This window comes from Juglans microcarpa x Juglans regia, chromosome 5D (assembly GCF_004785595.1).
Source record: "Juglans microcarpa x Juglans regia isolate MS1-56 chromosome 5D, Jm3101_v1.0, whole genome shotgun sequence".
NCBI lineage: Eukaryota > Viridiplantae > Streptophyta > Magnoliopsida > Fagales > Juglandaceae > Juglans > Juglans microcarpa x Juglans regia.
The window spans coordinates 15,232,239-15,259,447 of record NC_054602.1 but is presented as its reverse complement, the minus strand read 5'-3'; the positions used below and the strand labels follow the sequence as shown (position 1 = coordinate 15,259,447).

Below are 27,209 nucleotides of genomic sequence, written 5' to 3'. Positions count from 1 at the left end.
CCCAAATCTGAGCATCTCAAAAAAGTGTGTTTGATCTATTCAAATATTAGTAATGGGGATGCTTCACCTAACTCAAAAACAGCAATACAGAAGTTTATTTTGTGTTCTTTGAGATGAAACATACAAGCATAATACGTTGTAGTGTAAATATTATTAGATATTGATTCTACCATGCTCTGAATGATCATGATCATGATTTAAATACTTCCTTGAGGAAAATGTATGCGAAACTTATTCATATGATAAATTTCATGAGTGAATTGTCAAACCTAGATATTTTAATAGGTCTGAATCTTCTGTCACCATGTATGTATATCATAGAAGTTCTATTTGAGCATATAGATCTACAAATAAATTCTAAATGAACCCAAAGAATATTTTTAAAATTCTGTCGGTAGTTTACTGCATGGGGAGCTTGAACAGACCCTCTTGCCACTAAGCCATAGGTGTTGGTTTACACTTTACTGGGTGGGGGAAGCCGCTTACTAGAAGTCAACAGATCTCAAAGTTGAAATTTCTTCCCAAGAACCAGCAAAAGGCAGGATGATAACACTACCCATTAACATTACTATTACTCATTACCGAATAAGTTTTTATTTATATATATATATATATAAGTAGAAATATTATATATATCAAAAGAGTAACCAAGTACAAGGAGTGGTTTAGATTTAGATATGAGTTAAGATGATTTGTGAATAGTAAAATAAAAATTAAATTGTTTATTATATTTTGTATGAGAATTTAAAAAAATTATTTTGAAATTTGAAAAAGTTGAATTGTTTATTATATTTTGTGTGAGAATTTGAGAAAGTTGTAATGATAAGATGAGATGAATTAATGTGAATTTTGAAATCAAACGAGACCTTATGTATACAAGAGAACACCTTACTCATAATAGAAAACTCCTAATAACCCAAAAAACTTGTGAAAAACAACAAAAAATACACCAAGAATACCTTCCCGTAGAACTAAAACTCTACCCAAAAACCTCAACCCTTTCCGCGTCTTCACAATGCCTTCCCTCTAGATGAGCTACCATCCTTAGAGTCTTAGTTGATTTCCGAAAAAAAAATGTTGTAACTCCCTATTTTTCTTCAAACTTGATTTGGTTTCAAGCGCATGGCTTGCCTCCGTCGCAATAATTAGTTCTTCTAATTGGTCTTTTCACATCCTCCATGTTCGGTAAGTTATTGGTTGGTTATTCAGAAGTTGGCCATTTCAGAGAGTAAAGAATCTTTCTTATGAGAGAAAGCAGCCAGGCATTGGTTCTACGGAATCAAGGACAGTGTAAGAAGAATCAAATGCAGAAGAGGTAAAGAAACAAGCCACAGAGCTGAGAAGAAGAACTGAAACAGTGCCCAAGGAAATAAAAGGTGCAGAATAGCCCCAGATGCCACTTCCTTCAGAAAAATGTGTACTGCAGAATGTGATGAATAATAGGTGAGATTTTGCGCACTCTGGAAATACAGAGGACTCCAACACAACTATGAGCTCTGTTAATTTTTGGGTCGAATTTTTCTCCTCAAGGCTTTCTACATCAGTTTCAGTATCATCTCTGGAGGGATTCTGAAAGAAGACACTTGGAACCTGAAAAGTCTCAATTCGATCCCAAATTACTGAAAGTTTTCAGGCTTTGTTTCTAGTTCAATAAATCATAAGCAGAGGGGCAAAGATAAAAAGGCGTTCACTGAAACAAATTTAGGTTAAGCAGGTACAATCATGCAAAACAAGATTGCAATGAGAAATGGAAAGAAACCCAACTTTTGGCACCTCTGGTTAGTGTAGAATGGCCAACTTGGTAACAGAGAAAGACGAGCAAAGAAGATTTGAACTGTGAGCACTATAATTTGTATCTATAAATTTACATTTCAAAATACAACAGCTCAAGTTGGATTTTGCCAACAAAATGGTTGGTGTTTCTATCATTCTGAGCATTCAGAATTTACTTTGGAGGCTTCACTAACACTTGATCAGATGCAAAGTCACCAACACTATCCCTATAAATGGAAAAGGGCGAAAGAAGAAGAAGCATTTTTTAAACCCAAACTCTAGCTTGAGATTGGAACAGGACACCTGATCATAGAGGCACATTTACAGATCTGCTTCGGGTTCCAGTCAACTTCATCATGAAACACCATGAAATTGTGACTACCAGAGCCACAACTCGACCTCCTGCAAGTCCAGCGAGAGCAATTACCAGGAGAGTTACATACCCCAGATTCCCATCTCTTTCCCTCCCCGCTCCCTTATCCCGTGATTGTTCATTGATACGAGGATTTCCATCATCAACTACTTGCTCTTCTTCACACCTTTCTTCTTGTAAAAGCGACAGCGATGATCTGTCGTCACTTTCTTGAACTTGTTCGTTCCCATTCTCTTGCTCGTCTGGCTCCACAAATCTGGTCGACCCATCATCACCCAAGATACTAGATACCTCGCTGCTCGACTCCCCATCGTTCTTCCCCTTACTCTTCCTATTTTTGTTCAAATTACGCAACTTCTTCGGCACCAATTTCTTCACAAGCTTTGATTTTAGTCTAGCACTCCGGCTACGTTGATTCCCACATACCAATGCGTGACCATCTTCCATATGTTCCTCAACCTCGTTTTCCTTATCCAAACACCCCCATCTCTTGTCACGGCTAAGAGATTCAAGCTCTGGTCCGACAATAACAATCTCCTCTTCATTCGTAATACAATCAGTTCCTGCAATTTGAGTTTCAGGAACCGAAGAGTTCTTCGAGTTCAATTCGTTCCCAGTAATCTCTTTGGCCACAATAGTCCCTTCCTCTCTATCAAGACAAACCTTAGAAGTTCTAATATTCTTCAATAACAACACGAACTTTTCGATCCAAACAAGTTGCGTAACCCTTTGGAGAAAATATTCCAAGGCCGCTTTCGCGGAAGCACAGAGTTTCAAGAAACGAATGGAACGTATACAAACATACTCCGCAAAAATAAGCAGAAACGCGGACATGGTAACGCCAAGGGCAAGCATTTTGGTACTCACCGCCAATACCAAAACCACCATCACCACCGCGAAAACCGCTCGGGACTGATCGCGATGATTTTCACGCGGAAACTCGGTACCTTCATCTTTGCTACGATGATCTTCCTCCTTGATTTCATTCCACGGCGCCGGATCACTGTCTTCGCCAAAGCTAGGCGACCCAGAAAGCGTCGAATCGTCTGGAACCGAAAGTGGGCTAGTGGGTTCGTCGGAGGGACTGCCTTGGATCGGGACGGGGTTTTTATTTCTGTTGATCTTCAAGGATTTCTTCTTCAATCGGTCGCGGTTCTTGACGAAGAGGTCGATGAGGGAGGTGGGGAAGCCAGTCTCGACCACGAGCGAGCCGCCGTGCTTGGGCGGGGACTGAAGGTCGGCGACGATTCGGGATATCCGTGTCCTCCTGTGCTTCTTCCACGGAAGCGGCATGATGTCCCAAGACCAGTTTCTACTTTCTTTCCTTGGTTTGGTCGGGGAATTTGGAATGCTTGGAAATAAATTTCCGAGAGAAATAGGAATTGGCTGACAACCGAACTGCTCGGATATTTCCTTCCCTTGTATTCCCCGAAGCGGTCGGTAGAGAACAACTACACGGAAATTGGAGAGGGATTTACATGTTCTTATACATTGTTTTGTTAATGGCTATTATTTATAGTACTATTTATTTATTTATTTATTCATTTTTTAATTGGGAAATAGAACCCTAGGAAACTAAAGAAGAAAGAGGCTTTCAACAGATTTTTATTTTCCTTTTTTCTTTTTATAGTTCTTAAATTCTTTTACTATTTATATAATTAGGGTTTTAGTTAAAATCTTGTTCACTATTTTTTTTTTTTTTATTGAAGATATCTTGTTCACTAATTGGATTAAGGTAAATGAGGTTTCTTTTGTTTGTGTTATGTTATAAGTTCTATTTTTATCTTATAATAATGTTGATGTGACATCGTCTATTAATCTTATATGAGTTCTTCTGTAAAAAAATTCTTATATCTGTTCTTATTTTAAAATAATAATTTTAAAGATTGATAGACAATATTACTTTTAAAATAATGGATAAAAATGAGATGAAAATATTTTCATTTTGTTCTCTAATTTGTGGTAGAGAATGTTAAGCGGGAATTGAGGTTATGATAGGCGTTTTTGCATGTTAATTTTAGTGTTTTTCTTTATTTAACTTGGGTACTTGGGCAGGTACTAGTTCCTACAATATGAAATTTATTTTTATGATCCAAAACTATCAAAAAAATAAGGGTTTATTTGGATAGTGAAATGAGATGTGCTGATTTTAAATGAGTCGAATAAAATATTATTTTTTAATATCATTATTATTTTAATATTTAAAAAAATTGAATTGTTTATTATATTTTATATGAAAATTTTAAAATTATAATAATAAAATAAAATAGATTGAGAGTATTTTTATATTTAAACAGTAATAAATAAAATAATATCTACCATGAGTGACAAAAGTACTGTAAAAGCCTATGCAAAAGTTGATTGAATTGCAATTGAGAAGCATGAACGGCGTGTATGAATTGCACTCGAGAAGTATGAATATTGAATAGGGGTGGTTGGTAAAAGTATGTTCCTTTTGTTTTGTATTTAAGGTAAGTATCAAAATCATTCTTTTCGTTTCGATGCCTTATCAAAAAGGTTCCCCACGTTTTCATTCTCAAACTTATATTTAATCCCTTGAATTAGCAAGCATCCTTTTGTAATGAGATTTGCTAATTACCATGGTCCCTCTTTTCATTGCTAGTCCACATATTGCTTGATTAATTAGCAACCATTTTCCATATTCAAGTTCTTTCTAATCTTACTTTTTTATAAAAAAAAAAAAATGTAGAATGAGGCAATTAAATGTGGCTTTTTTATTTTGTCGGGACTATAGTAGCATCCTACTCGCTGGGAATTGGATTGGAGGTTGCATATACTCTCTCAAGTTGGGTTTGAGCTATAGCTTACATATCAGTCGTATTAAAGAATTCAATAAATTCTTAAGCGGTTAATTCTAATAGTTTAAGGTAAGTCCATATTCGGATTCAAACCAGAACTTTATACATGTCAAATAATTTGGGAGATAGTTCTTCCCTATTCTTACATTCACAAAGTTTCATAACTACCGAAGGAATCTATGCCTTTCCAAAAGCACATTAATGACAGTTGAAAATTAGGTGAACTAAAGGGTGTGCTTCATGTTTGTTTTAAATCCTTGCCAACATAGTTTACCATTTAACATACATTTACTTCCTCAAATCTCATGCCTATCAAATCATTGTTCTCCTTTCCCCCCACTAAATAAGCCTATGGGCTTGAATAAAAATGCTCAAGCAATTAGAGCAGCTCAAATTTCACTTCTTTGAGATGGCGTTTATTCCATACGACAATTCTTCAATTTGGTATTTCCTTAGCAAAATACTCGATTACCATTTCTCAAAAAAAAAAAATTTTTATTAGTCACTATTCACCATCTCACGCTTCATACTGTATGAAAAATACTTATACACCCTATAAAAATTTATAAGTGCAGAGTGTGTGATGTGAACAATTGTTGATTTGTAGCTAAACTCTTCCTCAAAATGGTGTTCCCTTAGACTTACCCTACCTAGCTTATCATGTTCTCTTTACTTCCTTCCTAATTTCGTCCTTGTCTACATTATCAGGAATGACCATATTTATTAAACCTTCTTTTTACCTCTGTAGTATAATTAGGACTTATGATATTGAAAAAAAATAATGTTAGATACAGTTTTAAAGAGTGCAAATCTAACTTATTTTTTTTGCAAAAAATAAATTGGATGCGGGACTTGAATATTATAAAACTACCAATATCATTTTTCTAAAAATAATATTTAATTCTTTAGAATGATTTGTTAAACTTTACAAGAAATGGGAAAATTCAAAATCAAAGTCAGACACAATGTGAAAAATGAGAAAATAATTTTTATATATAATTGTTGCAGGAGTCGTGACCCATTTTCTCTCTCTTTTTTCTTTTTTCTTTTTATTTTTTTTCATTTGAAAAGGAGCCTTGTTGTGGACAAAAAAGCCAAAGCTAAGTGCACTCCAATTTGTATTTAATTTGAGAAAAATCTTGCAAACAGATCTGCTATAAGAATATTCCATATAACACTTCAAAATCTTTATTGGGTGCCATTAAAATTATATATACGTATAGCAACGTGGGAACAACATCCTTTTCATGGGTTGTTTTCTGTTTGGCTAATAAGAAAATTTTAATTGGCAAACTTTAAAAAAAGAAAAAAAAAAGAAAAAAAAAAAAAACAGGACAAGAATTTGATTGGCTTCAAATTAGCAGACGACACGGCAAAGCAAAACTTTTTATTTTGGCAGTAACCACATTGGAAGGTCCCCATTGTGGGACCTCAGGTTCTTCTCATTATCACTATTTTTTTTCAGAAATGAAATTAAGATATTTCAAAGATGGGGGAACCCATAGACAGATCTGATTAGATCAAAGGGTGGAGAATGCTCTATCAAGAAGAGATCATATATTTATTTGATTATTTGGATAAAGACACAAAAGATTGGAGAAGACAAAGCTGCACTTAAGCGTGAACAGAGAACGTCACTGTGGTGGGGCCATGGATGGGTGGGAGGAAAGGGGGGTGTGGGAATCAAAACAATAAGGTTTTGTAAAAAGGAAAAAAAAAAAAGGGAACAGGAAAGTTGAAAGCGTAAGACACAAGTGATGGGACAGTATTATAATGAAAAGCACGTGGTATGATAACGTTTGACTGACATCTTCTTCTCATCTGCCCTCCTCATTTGTTTTCCGTTTTTTTTTTTAATTTGATTATATTGTTTTCCTCCGGCTTTTTCGGTGTTTACCACTCGTGAAAAATGAAAATACGAAGACTATATAAGTTCCGTTTAGATATTAAGTTAACTTGAATTAAATTGAGTTGAAATGATAAAATAATATTAAAATATTATTTTTTAATATTATTATTATTTTAAGATTTAAAAAAGTTAAATTATTTTTTATATTTTATATTTAAATTTAAAAAAAAATTATAATAATAAGTTGAGATGAATTTAACTTCTAAACGAAACCTATATTAAATTAATTGATTTGAATTTGATATTAATGGATTCGTATCAAAATGAATTAATTTGTTAAGACATAATTCATAAATAAATCAATAACGGATTAATTCGTTTTACTCGAAATCAATAGATTTAATTATTGTTTACATTTTAATTATGTTTTGCTCGGTATATATTTTGTTTCAAAATCACAATTTAATTATTGTTGAGTTATAATATTAATATTTATTAGTATGTCTATATTTTTATTATTGAAATTGTAATTCTGAACCTATGCTTATATTTATTATTATAGAATTTGTAATATTAGTTATATTATATTTTAAATTTGACAAATATTGATATTTTTTATTAATAGGTAGTTTTATTGTTTTAAGATATTGTAACTACTAATAAATATAAATTTTAATTGTTATGTGAAATTATGTTAATAAAGTCAAATGGATTATGTATGTTAGTTCAACGCATTTACATGAAACATGTTTAAATGAGTCCTGTTTTGTTAACCTATTTTTAATTAATTATCAAACAGATCAAAACGGATAACACAACATGCCTATTTATCTAAATGAGTTGGGTTAAGATTTAAAAGTTTGACATATTTATCTTAACGGGTTGGGGTCAGATTGACCTATATTATCAAATGTTCATAGATTGACACGACACAAACACAATTCGAAAATACGAATTGCTACCCTAGCTTTTTGTTCCCACCAGGGGAGTTTATTTTCGCTCATGGGGAGTCTATTTTCTGGGTTTGAGAGAGCTGTGAGTATTGATATGTTTTTGAAACTTTGAGGTTTAGATTAAATTTAATTTAATATTTTTGATAAAATGATTTTATTGGGTTGGTTAATTACAAAATGGGTTTTTAGATAGTTAAAAAAATATTATTATTTAAAGAGTTTTATTGAAGTAGATTTTTGCGTGGTCAAATTAGTAAAGAACTTCTGCAGCATGATATGAAAATTGTCACCGGACTTTGTTGGGTCATGAAGGATCGGGGGATACTCCAATAATTAAATTAGTCATTTTCTTTATCTCTAGAAAAATTTATGAGAGAGTGAGAGTCTTTCTTTTCATCCATTCATCTTTTTCTTTCTTATGAAATGACCTTTTACAAGATATCATAAATAAAGCCTATAGATAGATACTTTTCCACATGTCAAGCTTTGAAACCCCTTAAATAATTAGAATTGGTGGTTATTTCGTAAAAGTGAGACTTTGAGTGGAGATTACTAACTATTTTTATCCTCCATCGGTCACGTTTTAATCAAAGTTATTTGTCTTTTTTGTGAATTAAAAGACACGATTCATATGTTTTTTTTATTTTTTATTTTTTGTTTTTGTTTTTGTCTTTGTCCTTTCATTCCTTGGTCCAAGAATGAGAGTGTCCAAGTACCCTATCTTCCACCCTAATTCTTCCTCAAATTTTTTCCCTATGTTATTAATTAATTTGGGTTTCTTCATTTTCTTTTGCAACTCTAAGCTTTTCAAACAATATTGGATTGCCACTCACATTCTTTTTGCCATTAGTGAGATTTGTAGCGTTAATTCTTTGTTTTAATGAGTGTTTTGGTTGGCGCACAAAGGGTCATGTGTTGTCGTTAGTAAGCGTGGCTCTTACACTCCACCTCCCACGGATAATAATTAAGCAATGGAAAATACTTTAACGATTATATAAAAGTAATTCTAGAAACTAATATGATTTGACGTAATTTTTTAGATTATAAAAATTATTTTTACTGTAAAGTAAATTTAATAAATTACATAAAATCATAAACGTCAATAATTCGTCTGATAATATTTTTTTTTATGATTGTAGCCGTACTTCTTATATAAGCAAATAGTCTTCTTTAAGAACTAACCAATTGGACTTGGAGCAATTAGTCTTGTGCGAAAGCGTTAGGCGAAAGATTAGCAGCTCAAAAGTAAGAAGGTTTTTACAAGTCTTTAGGCAACTAGAATTATTGATCTAATCTTTTTATATAGATAGATATATAATATTAATATTATAATACTATTAAGCATTTAATATTGCATAAAAAAATTAATGAAGTAGTAATATATATTGTATGACTCGCTTTATAAAATATATCTCTCTCACTTAAATTTAGAGTTTGGAGTTCATTTTCTTGTCCGTCTCGAGAGTTCGTTCTCCGTCAATCTTGTCAAATTCTTCACCTTTCTTTTTCCTCTTCTTTACAATGAAGTTTCCCACTCTCATCTACTACATCTAACAACCCATCAACGCCTATATGGCACCAAGATGGCTTTCCCGCCTATATCTATCGCTCCTCCTATTACCCTAGTCCCCGACCTACAAACGCTTGCACGAGCTGCCTTAGGCACACATGGATCTCATAGGGAGCCACCGGACACACCATTTTAGAGGCTTTTGCCTCACCTCTTTCTGTCAAGACCTCTTAAGTTTTAATTAACAGCAAAGCGAGATGAGAACTGATCAATAAACATGACTTTGCTTCAATCTTGCACGGTGCCAACTTACCAATTAATGCTGCCTCCTAATTGTCTCATGGTTCTAGTGAAAGAACTCACATTAATAAGTCCAAATATAAGATTGTTGCAAAAATCACCATGATGTGACCATTTATATATTTACCTTTATATATTTTCAAGAAAATATGGGACATGCAGGCTCAGCTAGCTTGTTGACACAATTTTCCTCTTTATTTTTCATTTCCATCTCGATTCTGATCTTAATTAGGATGTCTATAATTGGAATTCACATATCCACATTTTATTACAGATACTATATTCCAAAATATTTTTTTTAAAAAAAAAAAAGAAAATTAAAAGTCAACGATATTTCATTTTCATCATCAGCAATTAACTAACGGTTTCTCTACACCTTCCTAAGCATGCAGTGGCAGCTAATCACTTATCATTCAAAAAGATAAAACAAAATGCTGACAATTGGAACTATTTCACACTTCTCATGAGGTCCTACATTAACCGCGTGAGAGGACTCTCTCTCTCTCTCTCTCTCTCCTGCTTTAAGCAATGTGCGTGTATTATATATTGATCACTTCTCTCTCCTTTGGAAGCATGGACTGCTAACCAATCAAGGAGGTACGGCCGGGAGGATTTGCCTAGAAGCAGCCATACTCATTACAAAACTCTCTTAAAAAATAAGTGGAATGATATAATAAAAAAAAAAAAATCTTGTAAAAATAAATTTATAAATTGACGTAATTTGATGTAGTACGTCAGATTGTAAAATTATTTTTATTATAAAGTAAAACTAACAATCACATTAAACAATATCAGTTTATAAATTTATTTCTTTTTGTGATTGTAACACTTCTAAAAAATAAAACTGTTTACTCTTTTTCTGTCACACGTCTCGTCTAAGAAAATTAGGCTGGTGATGTGGGGGAGAGGCTCTATTCAAGATCATATCAAAACATTGTAAAACTTATTGGCTCCTTGGTCTTCTTCTATCCGAGTACATTCATTGGACTCTTCAAACTTGAATATCAATTATTTCTATTTTACTTTAAATGAACAATATCTATTTAATATAAACTACTATTCATGTTTTACTTGTTTAAATATTAATGTTTCACACAATGTGTTGTCAAATGAAGAGGATTATATTCCGTCTATATTAGGGCTGTAAGTAATTTGGCCTGGATTGGCAAAATCGACGAGACTAAATTATGGATTGGTCAGTATCGATCTCAAAATATGTGAACTGATGACATTTGGTCTGGTCCTGGGTTCTACAAATTTTGAACCAGATTGAATTGGACCAAACTCCTATATATATTTTTTAAAAATATTTTTAGTAATTTAATATATTATTTTTATATAGTAATTATATAAGTTAATGATGTAATTTTTATCTAATTTATTATCATTGACCATATAATAATATAAAATAATATATATTATCCCTTAATTAATATACGTTGATTTGTGATGGATTAGTGATATCAATTATAAAATTGTTTTAAATTTGAACAGTGTTTTGAGACAAAACATTAATACAATTTTGTAATATTTCTACTCATGAATTGATTTTAAATGTTTATTCATTTTGGAATTTAAAGTATATGCATGTTTTTGGAACAAAATAAAACTTATGAAATTTTAGTTTATGGTTTTATAAAAAATAAAAAATAAATAAGGACTCGTTTGCAACTATATTTACGTGCAGTGTATGCAAAGGCCGAAAGATTCGGACTGGTGAGAAATTTGGACGAATAAAAAAACTTGGTCTTATTGGACTTTCACTTGGTATTGATAAGTTTTTTAAACTTTGAGATTTAGATTAAATTAACTTTGAGATTTAGTTAAAAAAATAAAAGAGATAATCTCTTGGATGTTTTGTTCATAGAGGTTAAGTCTTCTCCTCTTGTGGAGGGTGGTGTATGAGTCTCTGTTTTAGGCAGAATATTATCTTTTGGACGGTTTTTTCTTAGATAGCTACAATATTAGTTAAGATCATATCAATCACAAAAAAAAATTGTGTACTGGTGGAGTTCTAAATATAGTAATTAGCTTATGATTTAGAAATTTTTCTGTATATATCTGGTCATGAATGTAACTTTTCTACGATGAATGAAAGAAGTCAATTTCCAATCTTAAAAAAAAAAAATAACTTTAGCATTTTTTATAAAATGATATTATTGGGTTGGTTGATTGCAAAATGGGTTTTAAAATAATTGAAAATTTTATTATTTAAAGAGTTTTATTGAAGTAGATTTTTGCTTGTTCAAATGAGTAAAGAACTTCTCCAGCATGAGAAGAAAATTGTCACCGAACTTTGATGGGTCACGAAGGATCGGCGACACTCCAATAATTAAATTAATCATTTTCTTTATCTCTAAAAAAACACAAAAGAGAGTGAGAGTCTTTTACCGGACTTGTAGATGTTTTCTATATGTACTCAACTTTGAAACCGTTAGATAATTAGAGTGAGTGATTATTTTATGTGTTTACTAACATAACACGTCAGTTTGTATGTTTATTTTTAAAGATTTTTTTTCATAATTAAATCATTTCTCTTTTGTAAAAGTGAGACTTAGTGATCAATATATATATATATATATATATATATATAAAAGAGGATATTTTTATACTATTATTTAGTATGTAATGAACCTCTTTGAATGGAGATTACTAACTATTTTTATCCTCGATCGGTCATGTTTTAAATTTTAATCAAAGTTGTTTGTCTTTTTTGTAAATTAAAAGACACAATTCATATGTTTTTGTTTGTTTGTTTGTCTTTGTCGTTTCATTCCTTGGTCAAAGAACGTGTGCGTTCCGCTCCCCACTCATCTTCCACCCTAATTCTTCCTCAAATTTTTTCCCTATGTTATTATTTAATTTGGGTTTCTTCATTTTCTTTTGGAACTCTGAGCTGTTGAAACAATATTGGATTGCCACTCACATTCTTTTTGCCATTAATGAGATTTGTACCGTCAATTCTTTGTTTTAATGGGTGTTTTGGTAGGCGCACAAGGGTCACGTGTCGTTCGTATGTGTGGCTCTTGCACTCCACCTCACCTAGTGATCCACCTTTTGTAGATTTGCCTTCACGCCAATCTGTCCACATTTCACCAACTCCCACAGATATTAGCAAATGGTATTCTTTAATAACTAACCAATTCGACTTCGAGCAATTAAAGATTTCAAGATTTTAAAAATCAGATTCTTTAGGGTATCGGGCCAGGTTATAACCCGGGTTAATCCGAGTAGATACCTAAGTCGCATTACACGATTAGGTCCATATCCAGATATAATTAGGTATTTGAATCCGTACTCGAGTGGACACCACAACTTTCATCCTAAAAATGCTCTCTATTTAGATCAATGTTTTGTTCAACCAGGCTAGATTTTCCTCAGACCAGTATGAACTCGAGCTTCTCAACATCCCATGCTTACCAGATCCAAAGCTAGAGTGTGAAAGCCCAACCCAAAATATGCACAGCTTCATCTTGTTACTCATATTCCAACGGAGCCTAAATCAATCAATGAAGCCAAATGCCATCCCGGATGACCTATTGCTATGGAAGAAGAATTGGCTGCTCTTGCTACCAACAAGACATGGATTCTTGTCCCACGACAACCTGATATGAGTGTTGTTGGCTGTTGATGGGTTTACAAAGCCAAGCTGCAACCTAATGGGGCTCTCTTGAGCGTCTCAAGGCCAAACTCGTAGCCAAAAGCTTTACTCAGGCAGATGGAGTGGATTTCATAGAAACCTTTTCTCTTGTCATTCGACCTGCAACAATCAGAATTATTCTATCCATTGTCACTATCAAACACTGGGAGCTTAGACAATTGGTTGTAAAAAATGCTTTCTTGCATGACTTCCTAACTACTCCTGTGTACATGGATTAACCACCTAGGTATAAGGATCAGGACCATTCCAATTATGTTTGTAAACTTAGTCGAGCTCTTTACGACCTTAAACAAGCTCCAAAAGCCTGGTTTGATCGACTAAGAGATTTTCTGCTTCAACTTGGTTTTTTCTATAGCATCACAGATCCAAGCCTTTTCATTTGTAGCTTTTCACATGGCATCCTTGTGCTTCTGCTTTACGTTGATGACATGATAGTCACTGGAGATAATCCTGAGCATATCAATTGGCTTATCTCAGAGCTTGGGAGACAGTTTTCTATCAAAGATCTTGGTTTTTTGCATTATTTCCTTAGAATAGAAGTTCACAAGCTCGACAAGGACCTGTTCCTATCTCAACATCACTATGCTTTTGATCTTCTCAAAAGGTTTGACATGCATGCATTGTGGCGCCCCCAATCCCCCTTATATAAATACACAGGGATCGAGACGCCAGGATGGTGACAACACGGTCACACATCCCAACGAAGTGCCAGTGTGTGTACATGCAATAGTGTACAAATAAAATAACGCAGCGGATAGTCAACTAAGTACCAGAATTTATTTACAATCAAACATCAGTAAAGATTTAAATAGTAGTTATACAGTAATCCATAAAATATATTACAATAGTTTCAGATAAACAAACGAGTGATCCCAGATCACTTCTCAGGCGGAGCCGTCTCCTCAGGCTCGCCCTCCTCCTCCTCATCTGCATCAAAATCTGCATTACCACAAAATGGTATCGCAGGTAAGTATGACCTCAAATAACAACGTAATATAAAATGCATTAAATGCAACTAACATGCATGCACATGATGAAATATGCATTTTTCCACAAACATCATTTTCCCCGAAAATGATAATTTTCCAACACACGCCAAAATCCCATTTTGACCCAAAATATCCATAAAACATTTTCCCAGAAAATGATTTACCCAGAAATCCAACTCGCACTATTTTCCCAGAAAATAGTGAAATAATTCCAAATGCACCATGCATTATTTCCATATGCACCATGGCCTCCCCTATGGACCATCCGCACGTCCTGGCTTCGTAGCGGTGCTCAGTTCCGCACCCAACGCATACATGGCTAAGCACCCACACTACGCAACGAGCGATGCCCAGTTCCGCGCCCAGCGTACATGGCCAGACATCCTCTAGTCCCCGCCAGCAGAAGGACCACGGAGTCGGCACGAGACCATCTCGTCCGATCCCATTGTCGCCCGGCGACAATCCAGGGGACGTTACTCAGTATATTCCGCTCCCGAGTAACCAGAGGAGCTCCACCGAGTTAATGCCCCATCTCGGCTTGGGGTCGTGATACACACGCACCAAAAATCCATTTTCACATGAAAACCCAGTTTTCATAAACACATGAACATGAATGCAATACACGAAAACCCAGTTTTCTTTTACAAACATGATCATGCATGAAATAATGAAATGCACATGTACCAACACAATATCCAAACCAACAATTACCAATCCAATCAAATCCAACCAAACAACTCCAATCACAAATCCATCCGACCCCCGAACTCCTCGGACTCAGTCCGGCATGCCAAAAAATACAGTGAAATGGGTTAGTGCAAAAATACATTTAAATTACGAAAGTTCTTTGGAGAAATACTTACAGTGCAATATAATAATTTTCCGAGGATCACGAAGTTGAAAAAGGCGACGTTTTGAGCAACACCACAGTGTAAAATACACTGTGGCCGTGGGTCACAATACCAACTTTCAAACGGAGGCAAACGAAGACCCAAGATTGATAGGGTAGGGCCTAGGGAGGTCGGTGAAGCTAGTGGTGGTGGTGGTTTGCCGTGGGTGGCGGCGAAATGGGCGGTAGAAGACCAAAATGTCCAAATCGAAAATGTAGATGGTGGAGCTTCACCGGTGGCGGATCGGAGCTGGGGTTGGGTCCAATGGGTTGCCAAGAGGTCGATGATGATGTGGTAGAAAGATGGTGGCCGGAGGTGGCGCGACGGCGGCGCAGTGGTGCATGGAACGCCGCGGCTTCAATGGGTTCGTGGTGGTTAACGGCGGCGATGGAGGAGCTGGAAATGGAGGGGGTGATCGCCGGCGGCAGGGGAGCGGAGGAGCCGAGCGGTGTTGACCACCGCTGGCGCATGGCGGCAGGCTGGGGGAGAGATGAATGCACGGCAAGAGAGAGAGAGAGTCGCGCACCGGGGAGGAAACCAGGGAGAAGAAAAAGAAAAAAAATGAAAGAAAAGAAGAAAAGAAAAAGAAAAGGAAAAGAAAAATAGAGGGAAAAGAAATGAGGTCCAATCCTCATAACTTGGGTCACAAAAATGATCCAACGGAAACGATTTCAAAACCTCAAGTTAAATAAAATAATTTAAACGTAATGGTAAAGTCAAATTGAAATAATTAAATCCCACAGTAATTAAATAAATGTTAAAAGCAATTTAAATGCATAACAATAAATAAATATTAAGAAAGCACATAAAAATAATTTTCACCAAATTAAAATCATAGAAATAAACTCATTAAAAATCAAACCAATTTTAAAATACGAGAATAAAATTTAAATAAATAAAAATAATCCTTTAGTAAAAATACACTAAAATGCGGGGTGTTACATCCTCCCCCCTTAAATAAAATTTCGTCCTCGAAATTGGCAAGGTCAACATTAAGACTAAGACAGGAATAAGATTCAACTAAGAGCAAACTAAGAACATACCACCAAAATAGTCTGGCAAGGCCACTCTATAAGCAACAAACCCAACCTTCTCTACGATCTGAAAATAGCCAACATATCTTGGACTAAGCTTTCCTTTCTTACCAAAGCGCTTAACCCCTTTCATAGGAGAGACTTTAAGATAAACCCAATCACCTACTTCAAAGGATAAGTCTCTTCTTCTTGTATCTGCGTAACTTTTCTGGCGACTTTGCGCTTCAGCCATCTTCTTCCTGATAAACTGAACTTGATCCTTCATTCAACCAACTAGATGCTCAAACTCCAAAAGAAAGTATAGCCTCAAAAATTTAAATTCCTAGGTAACCTCAAGTCACAATTAATTCCTGAAGATAATCACAATAACTATTCCCAACCATGATTCATTGAGTAACACACTTCAATTGCACACTTCGATCGACTCACCAAAAACTCCAAGCCAAGGTCTCTTGAATTACTACTATTGTGTTGACTCCTCTTCCACACCAACCAAAACCACTTCTTCCAAACCAAATGAGACTAGGACCTATACTCTCCGAAATCCATAACCACTCACCACTACTATACATCAATCTTACGCACCCTTAGCCAAAACCAATAATCCTCCAAACGTGCAGGTGATCATCATTACCATTTCCATCACTAAACCTATATCCTCGAAATCAATAAGAATCATTTCTTAAATCATCACCATCTATTATCCTTAAAATTGATATAGATTAAATCATTAACCTGTCACTGTAACCTCAAGCTAAAAACAATTATTAACCGAACTAGATCAACATCCTCCATCTCCAAAGAAATTCTCCCCTAAAAAAATTCTCATATCAGTAACTCAACTCAGATCAATCCTATTTTAATTCAGCCATTTAACTCTGCAATTCTAAAACCTTAACCCAGATATAAATCATTTCTTGAAATCCTCAAGATCGATGAACTCAAATCTAAAACATTCGCCTTATAAAACTTGTAAATTCTAAAACCCCAAATGTTATCAAATTGCTTATCGAGGTCGGCAAGATCAAAAACTTCTAGTCTAAGTAATCTCTTAATTGCTTGTTGAACCTACCAGCTTAAATTCCATTAACTTATTTTCTAAAAAACTATGGGGCCACAAACCTTAGATGAACTTCTCATAAATCTAACATTGACATTCGTTGAACTTACAACCTCCTACCCCAAAGACTCATTACCTAAATTCTACGGAACCTAAATCCTCAATTATCCTAAGCAATTAAAAATTATTCCCCTCCTTAGCAGCAACTTGAGTACCTAATCCAAAGAGTTCACCCAGACCCTGATGTTCAAGCCTTGATATTAAAACAACCAATCACCAAGAGTTCAGGCCTACTATACCAATGTTTAAGCCTAACAATGGCCTTCTCAGTCGTACCATCTTCCTGTCATAACATAACCCTTAACCCGCCTTTCAATTTCGAACAAAACAAAATAAAATAAAATTCCATAAATAAAATAACATACGACAAAATGCATAAAACCAATGAAGTAGTTCACCATAAAATAAATATAACAATAAAATAATCCGCCATAAAATAAAACAATTAAATTAAAATGACATACAAATAAATAAATAAACAACAAAATTATTATACAATAAAATAAATAAACACCAAAATTATTATACAATAAAATAAATAAACAACAAAATTATTATACAATAAAATAAATAAACAACAGAATTATTATACAATAAAATAAATAAAGCCAATAAAACCATACTCAACCAAAGGTAAACACTAATTAAAGCAATAAAATCAAATAAATCAAATAACATCAATTAACATAAAATAAAATAGCAATAAACTCATAATATAAAATAAATAACTTAACTTACACCACTTAAACAAAAATTTTATTATTTTAAAATAATAATAAAAATAATTTTCTGGTACTATCCTAAGGGACATGTGGTTTTACCCAGAGCCGAACTGCTCTGATATCACCTGTGGCGCCCCCAATCCCCCTTATATAAATACACAGAGATCGAGACGCCAGGATGGTGACAACACGGTCACACATCCCAACGAAGTGCCAGTGTGTGTACATGCAATAGTGTACAAATAAAATAACGCAGCAGATAGTCAACTAAGTACCAGAATTTATTTACAATCAAACATCAGTAAAGATTTAAATAACAGTTATACAGTAATCCATAAAATATATTACAATAGTTTCAGATAAACAAACGAGTGATCCCAGATCACTCCTCAGGCGGAGCCGTCTCCTCAGGCTCGCCCTCCTCCTCCTCATCTGCATCAAAATCTGCGTTACCACAAAATGGTATCGCAGGTAAGTATGACCTCAAATAACAACGTAATATAAAATGCATTAAATGCAACTAACATGCATGCACATGATGAAATATGCATTTTTCCACAAACATCATTTTCCCCGAAAATGATAATTTTCCAACACACGCCAAAATCCCATTTTGACCCAAAATATCCGTAAAACATTTTCCCAGAAAATGATTTACCCAGAAATCCAACTCGCACTATTTTCCCAGAAAATAGTGAAATAATTCCAAATGCACCATGCATTATTTCCATATGCACCATGGCCTCCCCTATGGACCATCCGCACGTCCTGGCTTCGTAGCGGTACTCAGTTCCGCGCCCAACGCGTACATGGCCAAGCACCCACACTACGCAACGAGCGATGCCCAGTTCCGCGCCCAGCGCGTACGTGGCCAGACATCCTCTAGTCCCCGCCAGCAGAAGGACCACGGAGTCGGCACGAGACCATCTCGTCCGATCCCATTGTCGCCCGGCGACAATCCAGGGGACGTTACTCAGTATATTCCGCTCCCGAGTAACCAGAGGAGCTCCACCGAGTTAATGCCCCATCTCGGCTTGGGGTCGTGATACACACGCACCAAAAATCCATTCTCACATGAAAACCCAGTTTTCATAAACACATGAACATGAATGCAATACACGAAAACCCAGTTTTCTTTTACAAACATAATCATGCATGAAATAATGAAATGCACATGTACCAACACAATATCCAAACCAACAATTACCAATCCAATCAAATCCAACCAAACAACTCCAATCACAAATCCATCCGACCCCCGAACTCCTCGGACTCAGTCCGGCATGCCAAAAAATACAGTGAAATGGGTTAGTGCAAAAATACATTTAAATTACGAAAGTTCTTTGGAGAAATACTTACAGTGCAATATAATAATTTTCCGAGAATCACGAAGTTGAAAAAGGCGACGTTTTGAGCAACACCACAGTGTAAAATACACTGTGGCCGTGGGTCACAATACCAACTTTCAAACGGAGGCAAACGAAGACCCAAGATTGATAGGGTAGGGCCTAGGGAGGTCGGTGAAGCTAGTGGTGGTGGTGGTTTGCCGTGGGTGGCGGCGAAATGGGCGGTAGAAGACCAAAATGCCCAAATCGAAAATGTAGATGGTGGAGCTTCACCGGTGGCGGATCGGAGCTGGGGTTGGGTCCAATGGGTTGCCAAGAGGTCGAGGATGATGTGGTAGAAAGATGGTGGCCGGAGGTGGCGCGACGGCGGCGCAGTGGTGCATGGAACGCCGCGGCTTCAATGGGTTCGTGGTGGTTAACGGCGGCGATGGAGAAGCTGGAAATGGAGGGGGGTGATCGCCGGCGGCAGGGGGAGCGGAGGAGCCGGGCGGTGTTGACCACCGCCGGCGCATGGCGGCGGGCTGGGGGAGAGATGAATGCACGGCAAGAGATAGAGAGAGTCGCGCACCGGGGAGGAAACCAGGGAGAAGAAAAAGAAAAAAAAGAAAAGAAAAGAAGAAAAGAAAAAGAAAAGGAAAAGAAAAATAGAGGGAAAAGAAATGAGGTCCAATCCTCATAACTTGGGTCACAAAAATGATCCAACGGAAACGATTTCAAAACCTCAAGTTAAATAAAATAATTTAAACGTAATGGTAAAGTCAAATTGAAATAATTAAATCCCACAGTAATTAAATAAATATTAAAAGCAATTTAAATACATAACAATAAATAAATATTAAGAATGCACATAAAAATAATTTTCACCAAATTAAAATCATAGAAATAAACTCATTAAAAATCAAACCAATTTTAAAATACGAGAATAAAATTTAAATAAATAAAAATAATCCTTTAGTAAAAATACACTAAAATGCGGGGTGTTACATGCATGTAAGCCTATCTCTAACCCGATGCCTTCAAAAGGACGAGCTCTTCTTCACTCCGATAACTTTTTCCATGACCCCACGAAGTATAGAAGCATTGTAGGAGCTTTACAATTTTTGACCTTTACGCGGCCAGACATAGTTTATTCAATTAATTATGTTTGTCAATTCATGCAAACTCCAACTGTTGCGCATTTTCAGTTTGTCAAAATGAGATATGTAAAAGGCATTGCCAAGCTTGGTTTGCACATCCTCAGTTACAGTACTCTTGATCTATATGGTTTCTCAGACGCTGACTGGGCTTGATGTCCAACCACACGAAGGTCTACCTCTGGTTTTTGTACATTCCTTGGAAGTAACCTCATTTCATGGAGTGCTAAGAAATAACCAACCGTGACCCGCTCCAGTGCTGAAGCATAGTACAGATCAATGGCTGCCACAGCTGCTGAGCTCACCTGGGTATCCTCTATTCTACGTGATCTTAGCATCCTCTTGCATCGTGCTCCTGTATTGCATTGTGACAACATGAGTGCTCTCTATATGACGATTAATCCTATTCTTCATGCTCGGACAAAACACATCGAGCTTGATTATCATTACATCCGTGAACATGTAGCTCTTGGATGTTTGGAGACTCGATATGTCACCTCTGCAAACCAGTTAGCTGATACCTACACAAAGCCACTACCCAAAGCCCTTTTTCATGTCTTCTACAGCAAACTTGGCCTCTGTCTTGATCCTCGGCCATGTTTGAAGGAGAGTGAAAGCATTCATGCATCAGTGCCTGCATCAGAGGAGAAGATATTCACGCAGCAATGTGATCCTGGCAGCATTAAAACCTAACAAAGGATCTCTCATCGAGAAGAGAATATCACGCATCAAGACTTAGAAAATAGATAGCATATCTGTTGTAATTTTCCTAGCTATAGTTTCCTTAAGTTTTACACGTAAATATGGCTTTCGTTTTATGTAATTGCTCTGTAAAACATTATATATAGTAAAATACAGTCTTCTCTCTATCTCATCCCGTGAGAAAGATTTTCTCAAACTCTATTTTCTTCAATATCTACCCAATACCTAAGGTTTATAAAAATAAAAAAATAAATAAATCAATATCAAAACAACGTCATATTAGATTATCATACGAAGTGGTTTTACGCCTAATGGCATTCTTACACCCCCTCCCTCAAATCTCCCTCTTTGATTATCTTAGGATGCTTATCCTACAGTTGTATCTTGGTTACTATTTTATTAAAATACTATATTCCAAAAAATAAAATAAAAAAATATAAATTAAAAGTCAACGATATTTCATTTTCATCGTCAGCAATTAACTGACGGTTTCTCTACTCCTTCGTAAGCAAGCAGTGACAGCTAGTCACTTATCATGCAAAAAGATAAACAAAATGCTGACAATTGGAGCTATTTCACACTTCTCATGATAATGTCCTACATTAACCGCGTGAGAGGACTCCTTCTCTCTCTCTCCTGCTTTTAAGCAACGTGCGTGTATTATATATTCACTTCTCTCTCCTTTCTAACCATGGACCGCTAAGCAATAAAGGAGGTAGGCCCCGGAGGATTTGCCTGGAAGCAGCCATCATTGTTGAAAAAAAAATATATTAAAAAAGAAAAAAGAATATTTTACTCATAAAAAAATTTTATAAAAATAAATCTATAAATTAATGTGATACGTCAAATTATAAAATTATTTTTATTATAAAATAAAACTAATGTATCATATAAGAGTACGTCAGTTTGTGAGTTTAATTTTTTAAAATATTTTTGTGACTATAATATTTCTCTTGTTGTGATATTAGTTTTCTAACTTCTATCTCATGGATACATTCGTTGGACTCTTCAAAATTGAATAACAATTATTTCTATATAGTTTACTTGAAATGAACAACATATTCATGTTTTACTCTTTTAAATATTAATGTTGTAGACAAGGTGTTGTTAAATGGAGAGGATTATATTCCCTCTATATTGGATTTTAAACAGATTTTGACAAAGAAATACAAAACTCTATCCACATGATCTGCTTCTTTAAAATTATAGGATGGTCTCTTAAGTTTAGAGAGCAATTGTTGCTATTCCAAAATATTACTGCATGTTATGATCATCATAATTTGTTTGGTATATTCTTGTTGCGATACATAGTCTAACTAAGCTGTAATTGATTTGGGTTGAGTCTAGATTGAAATTGAAACAAAAAGTTAAGGGTGAGTTCGCTAGACTCTCAAAGAAGCACGGTCAACCGAGATTTATACAGAGAATTAAGAATTTGCTTAGTGCCTGCTCAACACCCACTCAATTGCTCTTGAGGTCCTACATTATCCGCGTTAGATGATTCCTTCACCCCCCCCTTCTGGCGGGGCGCAATGTGCGTGTATTATATAATCACTTCTCTCTCCTTTGTAAGCTTTGTAAGCATGAACCACTGAGCAATAAAGGAGTAGGGCCGGGAGGATTTGCCTAGAAGCAGCCATCCTTCTTACAAAACTCTCTCAAAAAATAAGTGAAATGATATAGTAAAAAAGAAATTTCACAAATGTCAGTTTAAGAATTTACTTTTGTAGAATCGTTTCATAGTTGTAATACTTTCGATAAAGAAACTACTAACTCTTTTTCTTTTGCACGTCTCATCTAAGAAAATTGGGTTGGTGATGTAGGGGAGAGCTCTGTTCAAGATCATATCAAAACATTGTAAAACTTATTGCCTCCTTGGTGCTCTATCTGAGTACATTCATTGGACTCTTCAAACTTGAATAGCAACTATTTCTATTTTACTTTAAATGAGCAATCTCTATTTAATATAAACTACTATTCATGTTTTACTTGTTTAAATATTAATGTTTTACACAATGTGTTGTCAAATGAAGAGGATTATATTCAGTCTATATTAGGGTTGTAAGTAATTCGATCCGGACCAGCAAAACCGATCGGAACGAATTATGGAGTATTGGTCGGTCTTGGTCCCAAAATATGTGGACCAATGATATTCGGTCTGGTCTCGGGGTCTATAAATTTTGAACCAGACCGAATTGGACCGAACCCCTATATATATTTTTTAAAATATTTTTAATAATTTATTATATTATTTTTATATAGTAATTATATAAGTTAATAATGTAATTTTTATCTAATTTATTATTATTGACCATATAAAATCAAAATAATATATACTATCAATTAATAATAAATCATAAATCAAGTGATAATTTATGTCATTATATGTAAATAACTAATACATCATAAATCAAGTGATATTCATTAACGTTGGCTCAAGCGGAGTGTCGAGCATGGCTCAAGAGAACACTGGGGTTTGTGTCTCAAACACACTGTCACGTGAGACTCGAGCGAACTCATGGGTTGAGCTTTGCTCGAGCCCACTATCAAGCGCACCTCGAGCGAATTCAAGTTTTAAGCTTCCCTCGAGCGCTAAGTGGAGCGACAGTCCAACGAACTCACTATTTCTCGATTTTTCAGCTCCAAAACCAGTCTCCACCCTAACAATTAATAATTATGCATATTAAAAAGTAAAGTCTAAGTTAGTAAATATAACTATCAACATCATAAATATAATTATAGTAAAATATTTTTTTAATGAGTTAGTTACATAACATACACTAATAATTCACTTAATTTTAATTTAGTAATTTAAATAATTTTTTTATTAATTTATTTGAAAAAAATAATAAAATAATTAGGCACAACCAAACGGACCGGACTGGACCGATAGCTACTGGTCCCTATGGATGTTCAGTCCAGTCCAATCCAGAGAAAATGATGGACCACCGGTTTGGACCGATTTACACCCCTATTCTATATTGGAATTTTAACTAGATTTTGACAAAGAATTACAAAACTCGGTCCACATCTAATTCTTCAAAATAGGATGGCCTCTTAAATCTCTCAAGTTTAGAGAGAAACTATAGCTATTCTAAAATACTAGTAATTTTATTATTAACGTCGTGTTTTGTATGCCCTTAGACCAGGTTCCAGCAACTCAGGTTTTCAAAAATTTTGAAAATTTGTAAATAATGAAAGAGTATAGGGATCAGAGAGTTTTTCTCATACTTGGAAGTTGCTATTTAAATTAGGAGCTTGGGGGCGAGATGGGGGGGGGGGGGGGGGGCGCAGGGCGAATTGCCTCCGTGGAGTCTGTGTCCTTTTACTGCTCCTTTTGTTAGAGTCATTTAATGCGGCATGCCTCTGCGACGGCTTCATTGATGTGGTGTGTAGCTAAGATAGTGATGCCATTAATGTGGCGTGATTTCTCAATTTGCCTTACCATGTTGGTGTCCTTAGTGGTCTGTTAATGTCTCATTGTCAGAGGATCGAGGATCACCCTTACTTCCCGCTTGTTTACGTGGACAAGTACTCAAGGACTGAACACTATTTGAGGGGTCTCTAATATGGCGAGTCTCATCCCCCTGCAGTATGCTCCCTCATGGCGGTTGCGTTCAGGGGGTCTACCCGTGAGTCGGGTCAAAGAGTCTACTTGTTCTAGGCTGGGTCTTCTTTTCTTATTCCCTTAGTTGTCATTCTTAGGCCCACTAAGACAGAGGGGGGGAAATCTCTTACAGTAACCCCGCTAATTTTCATCGGACTAGTACGGTGGGAATTCTTAATCTTAAACCCGCATTGATGTCAAGGCCAGGGTCCCTCCACTGACGTGTGCTCGCCTTTGAAGTCTGAGGTAGTTCCTTGTTGCTTGGCAACCCTAGTACCATTTTCCTTTCTACCTTTGTTGGCACGTCTCTCGATAACTATGTTGGCATTTGATGATGTCTTTTCAATTGTGTCAGTATCGAGGGCATTAGGCAGCTCTTCGCCTTCACTTCGCTTCGTGGTGCATATTTCCTGAGATTCAAAGCGTCTCATACCTTTTCCTTCTGCCATGGGGTGTGGGAGTTTAACCACTGCCTTCCTCCTTTATAAGTGCGATTAGATCATGGTCTTGTCTGCTTTCTCCATACTGTAATCCTCTTCCCCCCCTTTTCTCCTAACCCCCCTCCTTTTCCCTTATACTCCATTCTCCTTTCTCTGCTACATTCTTCATCTTTGTCAATGGCCTATGAAAAATCCACTCACCCACGGCTTCTAGTTGGGGAGACGAACCAGAGGTTGGCAACGTTGGACCGTATTTCTTGGGCAACACTTGGCGTTCAAACGTCCAAGCGGCAATGTTGGCATCTCTGGCCCTTACCTACCAAGTCCCAAAATCAGTGGTCAATATAAAAAAAATGGATATTTTTATACTATTATTTACCATGTAATGAACCTCTTTGAGTGGAGATTACTAATTATTTTTATCCTCGACAGGTCACGTTTTAATCAAAGTTATTTGTCTTTTTTGTGAATTAAAAGCCACAATTCATATGTTTTTTGTTTGTTTGTCTTTGTCGTTTCATTCCTTGGTCCAAGAATGAGAGTGTTCCGCTCCCCACTCATCTTCCACCCTAATTCTTTCTCAATTTTTTTTCCCTACGTTATTTAATTTGGGTTTCTTCATTTTCTTTTGGAACTCTGAGCTTTTCAAACTATATTAGATTGGCACTCACATTCTTTTTGCCATGAGTGAGATTTGTAACGTCAATTCTTTGTTTTAATGGGTGTTTTGGTAGGCGCACAAGGGTCATGTGTCGTTAGTATGTGTGGCTCTTGCACTCCACCTCACCTAGTGATCCACCTTTTGTAGATATGCCTTCACGCCGATCTGTCCACATTTCACCAACTCCCACATACATTAGCAAATTGTATTCTTTAAGAACTAACCAAATGGACTTGGAGCAATTAAAGATTTCAAGATTTCAAAAACCAGATTCTTTAGGCTATCGGCCCAAGTTATAACCCGGGTTAATCCGAGTAGATACCTAGGCCACATTACATGCTTAGGTCCATGTCTAGACATAATTAGGTATTCAAATCCGTTATCAGCCCAGGTTATAACCCGGGTTAATCCGAGCAGATACCTAGGCCGCATTACACGCTTAGATCCATATCCAGATATAATTAGATATTCGAATCCGTGCTCGAGTGAACACCATGACCTTCACCCTAAAAAAGCTCTCTATTTAGATCAATGTTTTGTTCAACCAGGCTAGATTTTTCTCGAACCAGTCTTGAACCTATGTAATTGGATTCCAATTATGGGTATGATATATACCCAGTACCTTAGGTTTATAAAAATAATTTAAATCAAGATCAAAACAACGTTGTTTTAGATTATCAACACAAAGTGGTTTTATGCCTAATGGCATTCTTATACCCCCTCCCTCAAATCTCTCTCTCTATATCTACTCTCTCTCTTTCCCTTGCTTCATCTTTGATTATCTTAGGATGCAGCTTATCCCACAGTTGTATTCTGGTTACTATTTTATATTAAAATAGTATATTCCAAAAAATAAAAAAATTGAAAATTAAAAGTCAACGATATTTCATTTTCATATTCAGCAATTAACTAACGGTTTCTCTACTCCTTCCTAAGCATGCAGTGACAGCTAGTCACTTAAATGCTCATGACAATTGAAACTATTACACACTTCCCATGAGGTCCTACATTAACCGCGTGAGAGGATTATTCCTTCAATTTTTTGTTTTTTTTTTCCTTTGAGCAATGTGCGTGTATTATATATTCACTTCTCTTTCCTTTGTAAGCATGGACCGGTAAGCAACAAAGGAGGTAGGGCCAGGAGCATTTGCCTAGAAGCAGCCATCCTTGTTTAAACAAAAAAAAAAAAAAAAAAAAAAAAACTGTTAAAAGAGAGATTGTTTTACGCACAAAAGATTTCACGAAAATAAATCTATAAATTGATATAGTATGTCAGATTATAAAATTATTTTTATTGTAAAATAAAACTAATGTATCATATAAATAC

General features: G+C 35.5%; 1 protein-coding gene across 1 annotated transcript; it reads right to left on the bottom strand.

Annotated features, from left to right (window-relative positions):
• Positions 1-1,823: 1,823 nt before the first annotated feature.
• LOC121264556 lies at positions 1,824-3,636 on the bottom strand. The gene has a single exon (XM_041167797.1). The coding sequence runs from the start codon at positions 3,437-3,439 to the stop codon at positions 2,081-2,083; it is 1,359 nt and encodes a 452-aa protein (XP_041023731.1). The 5' UTR covers positions 3,440-3,636; the 3' UTR covers positions 1,824-2,080.
• Positions 3,637-27,209: the final 23,573 nt, after the last annotated feature.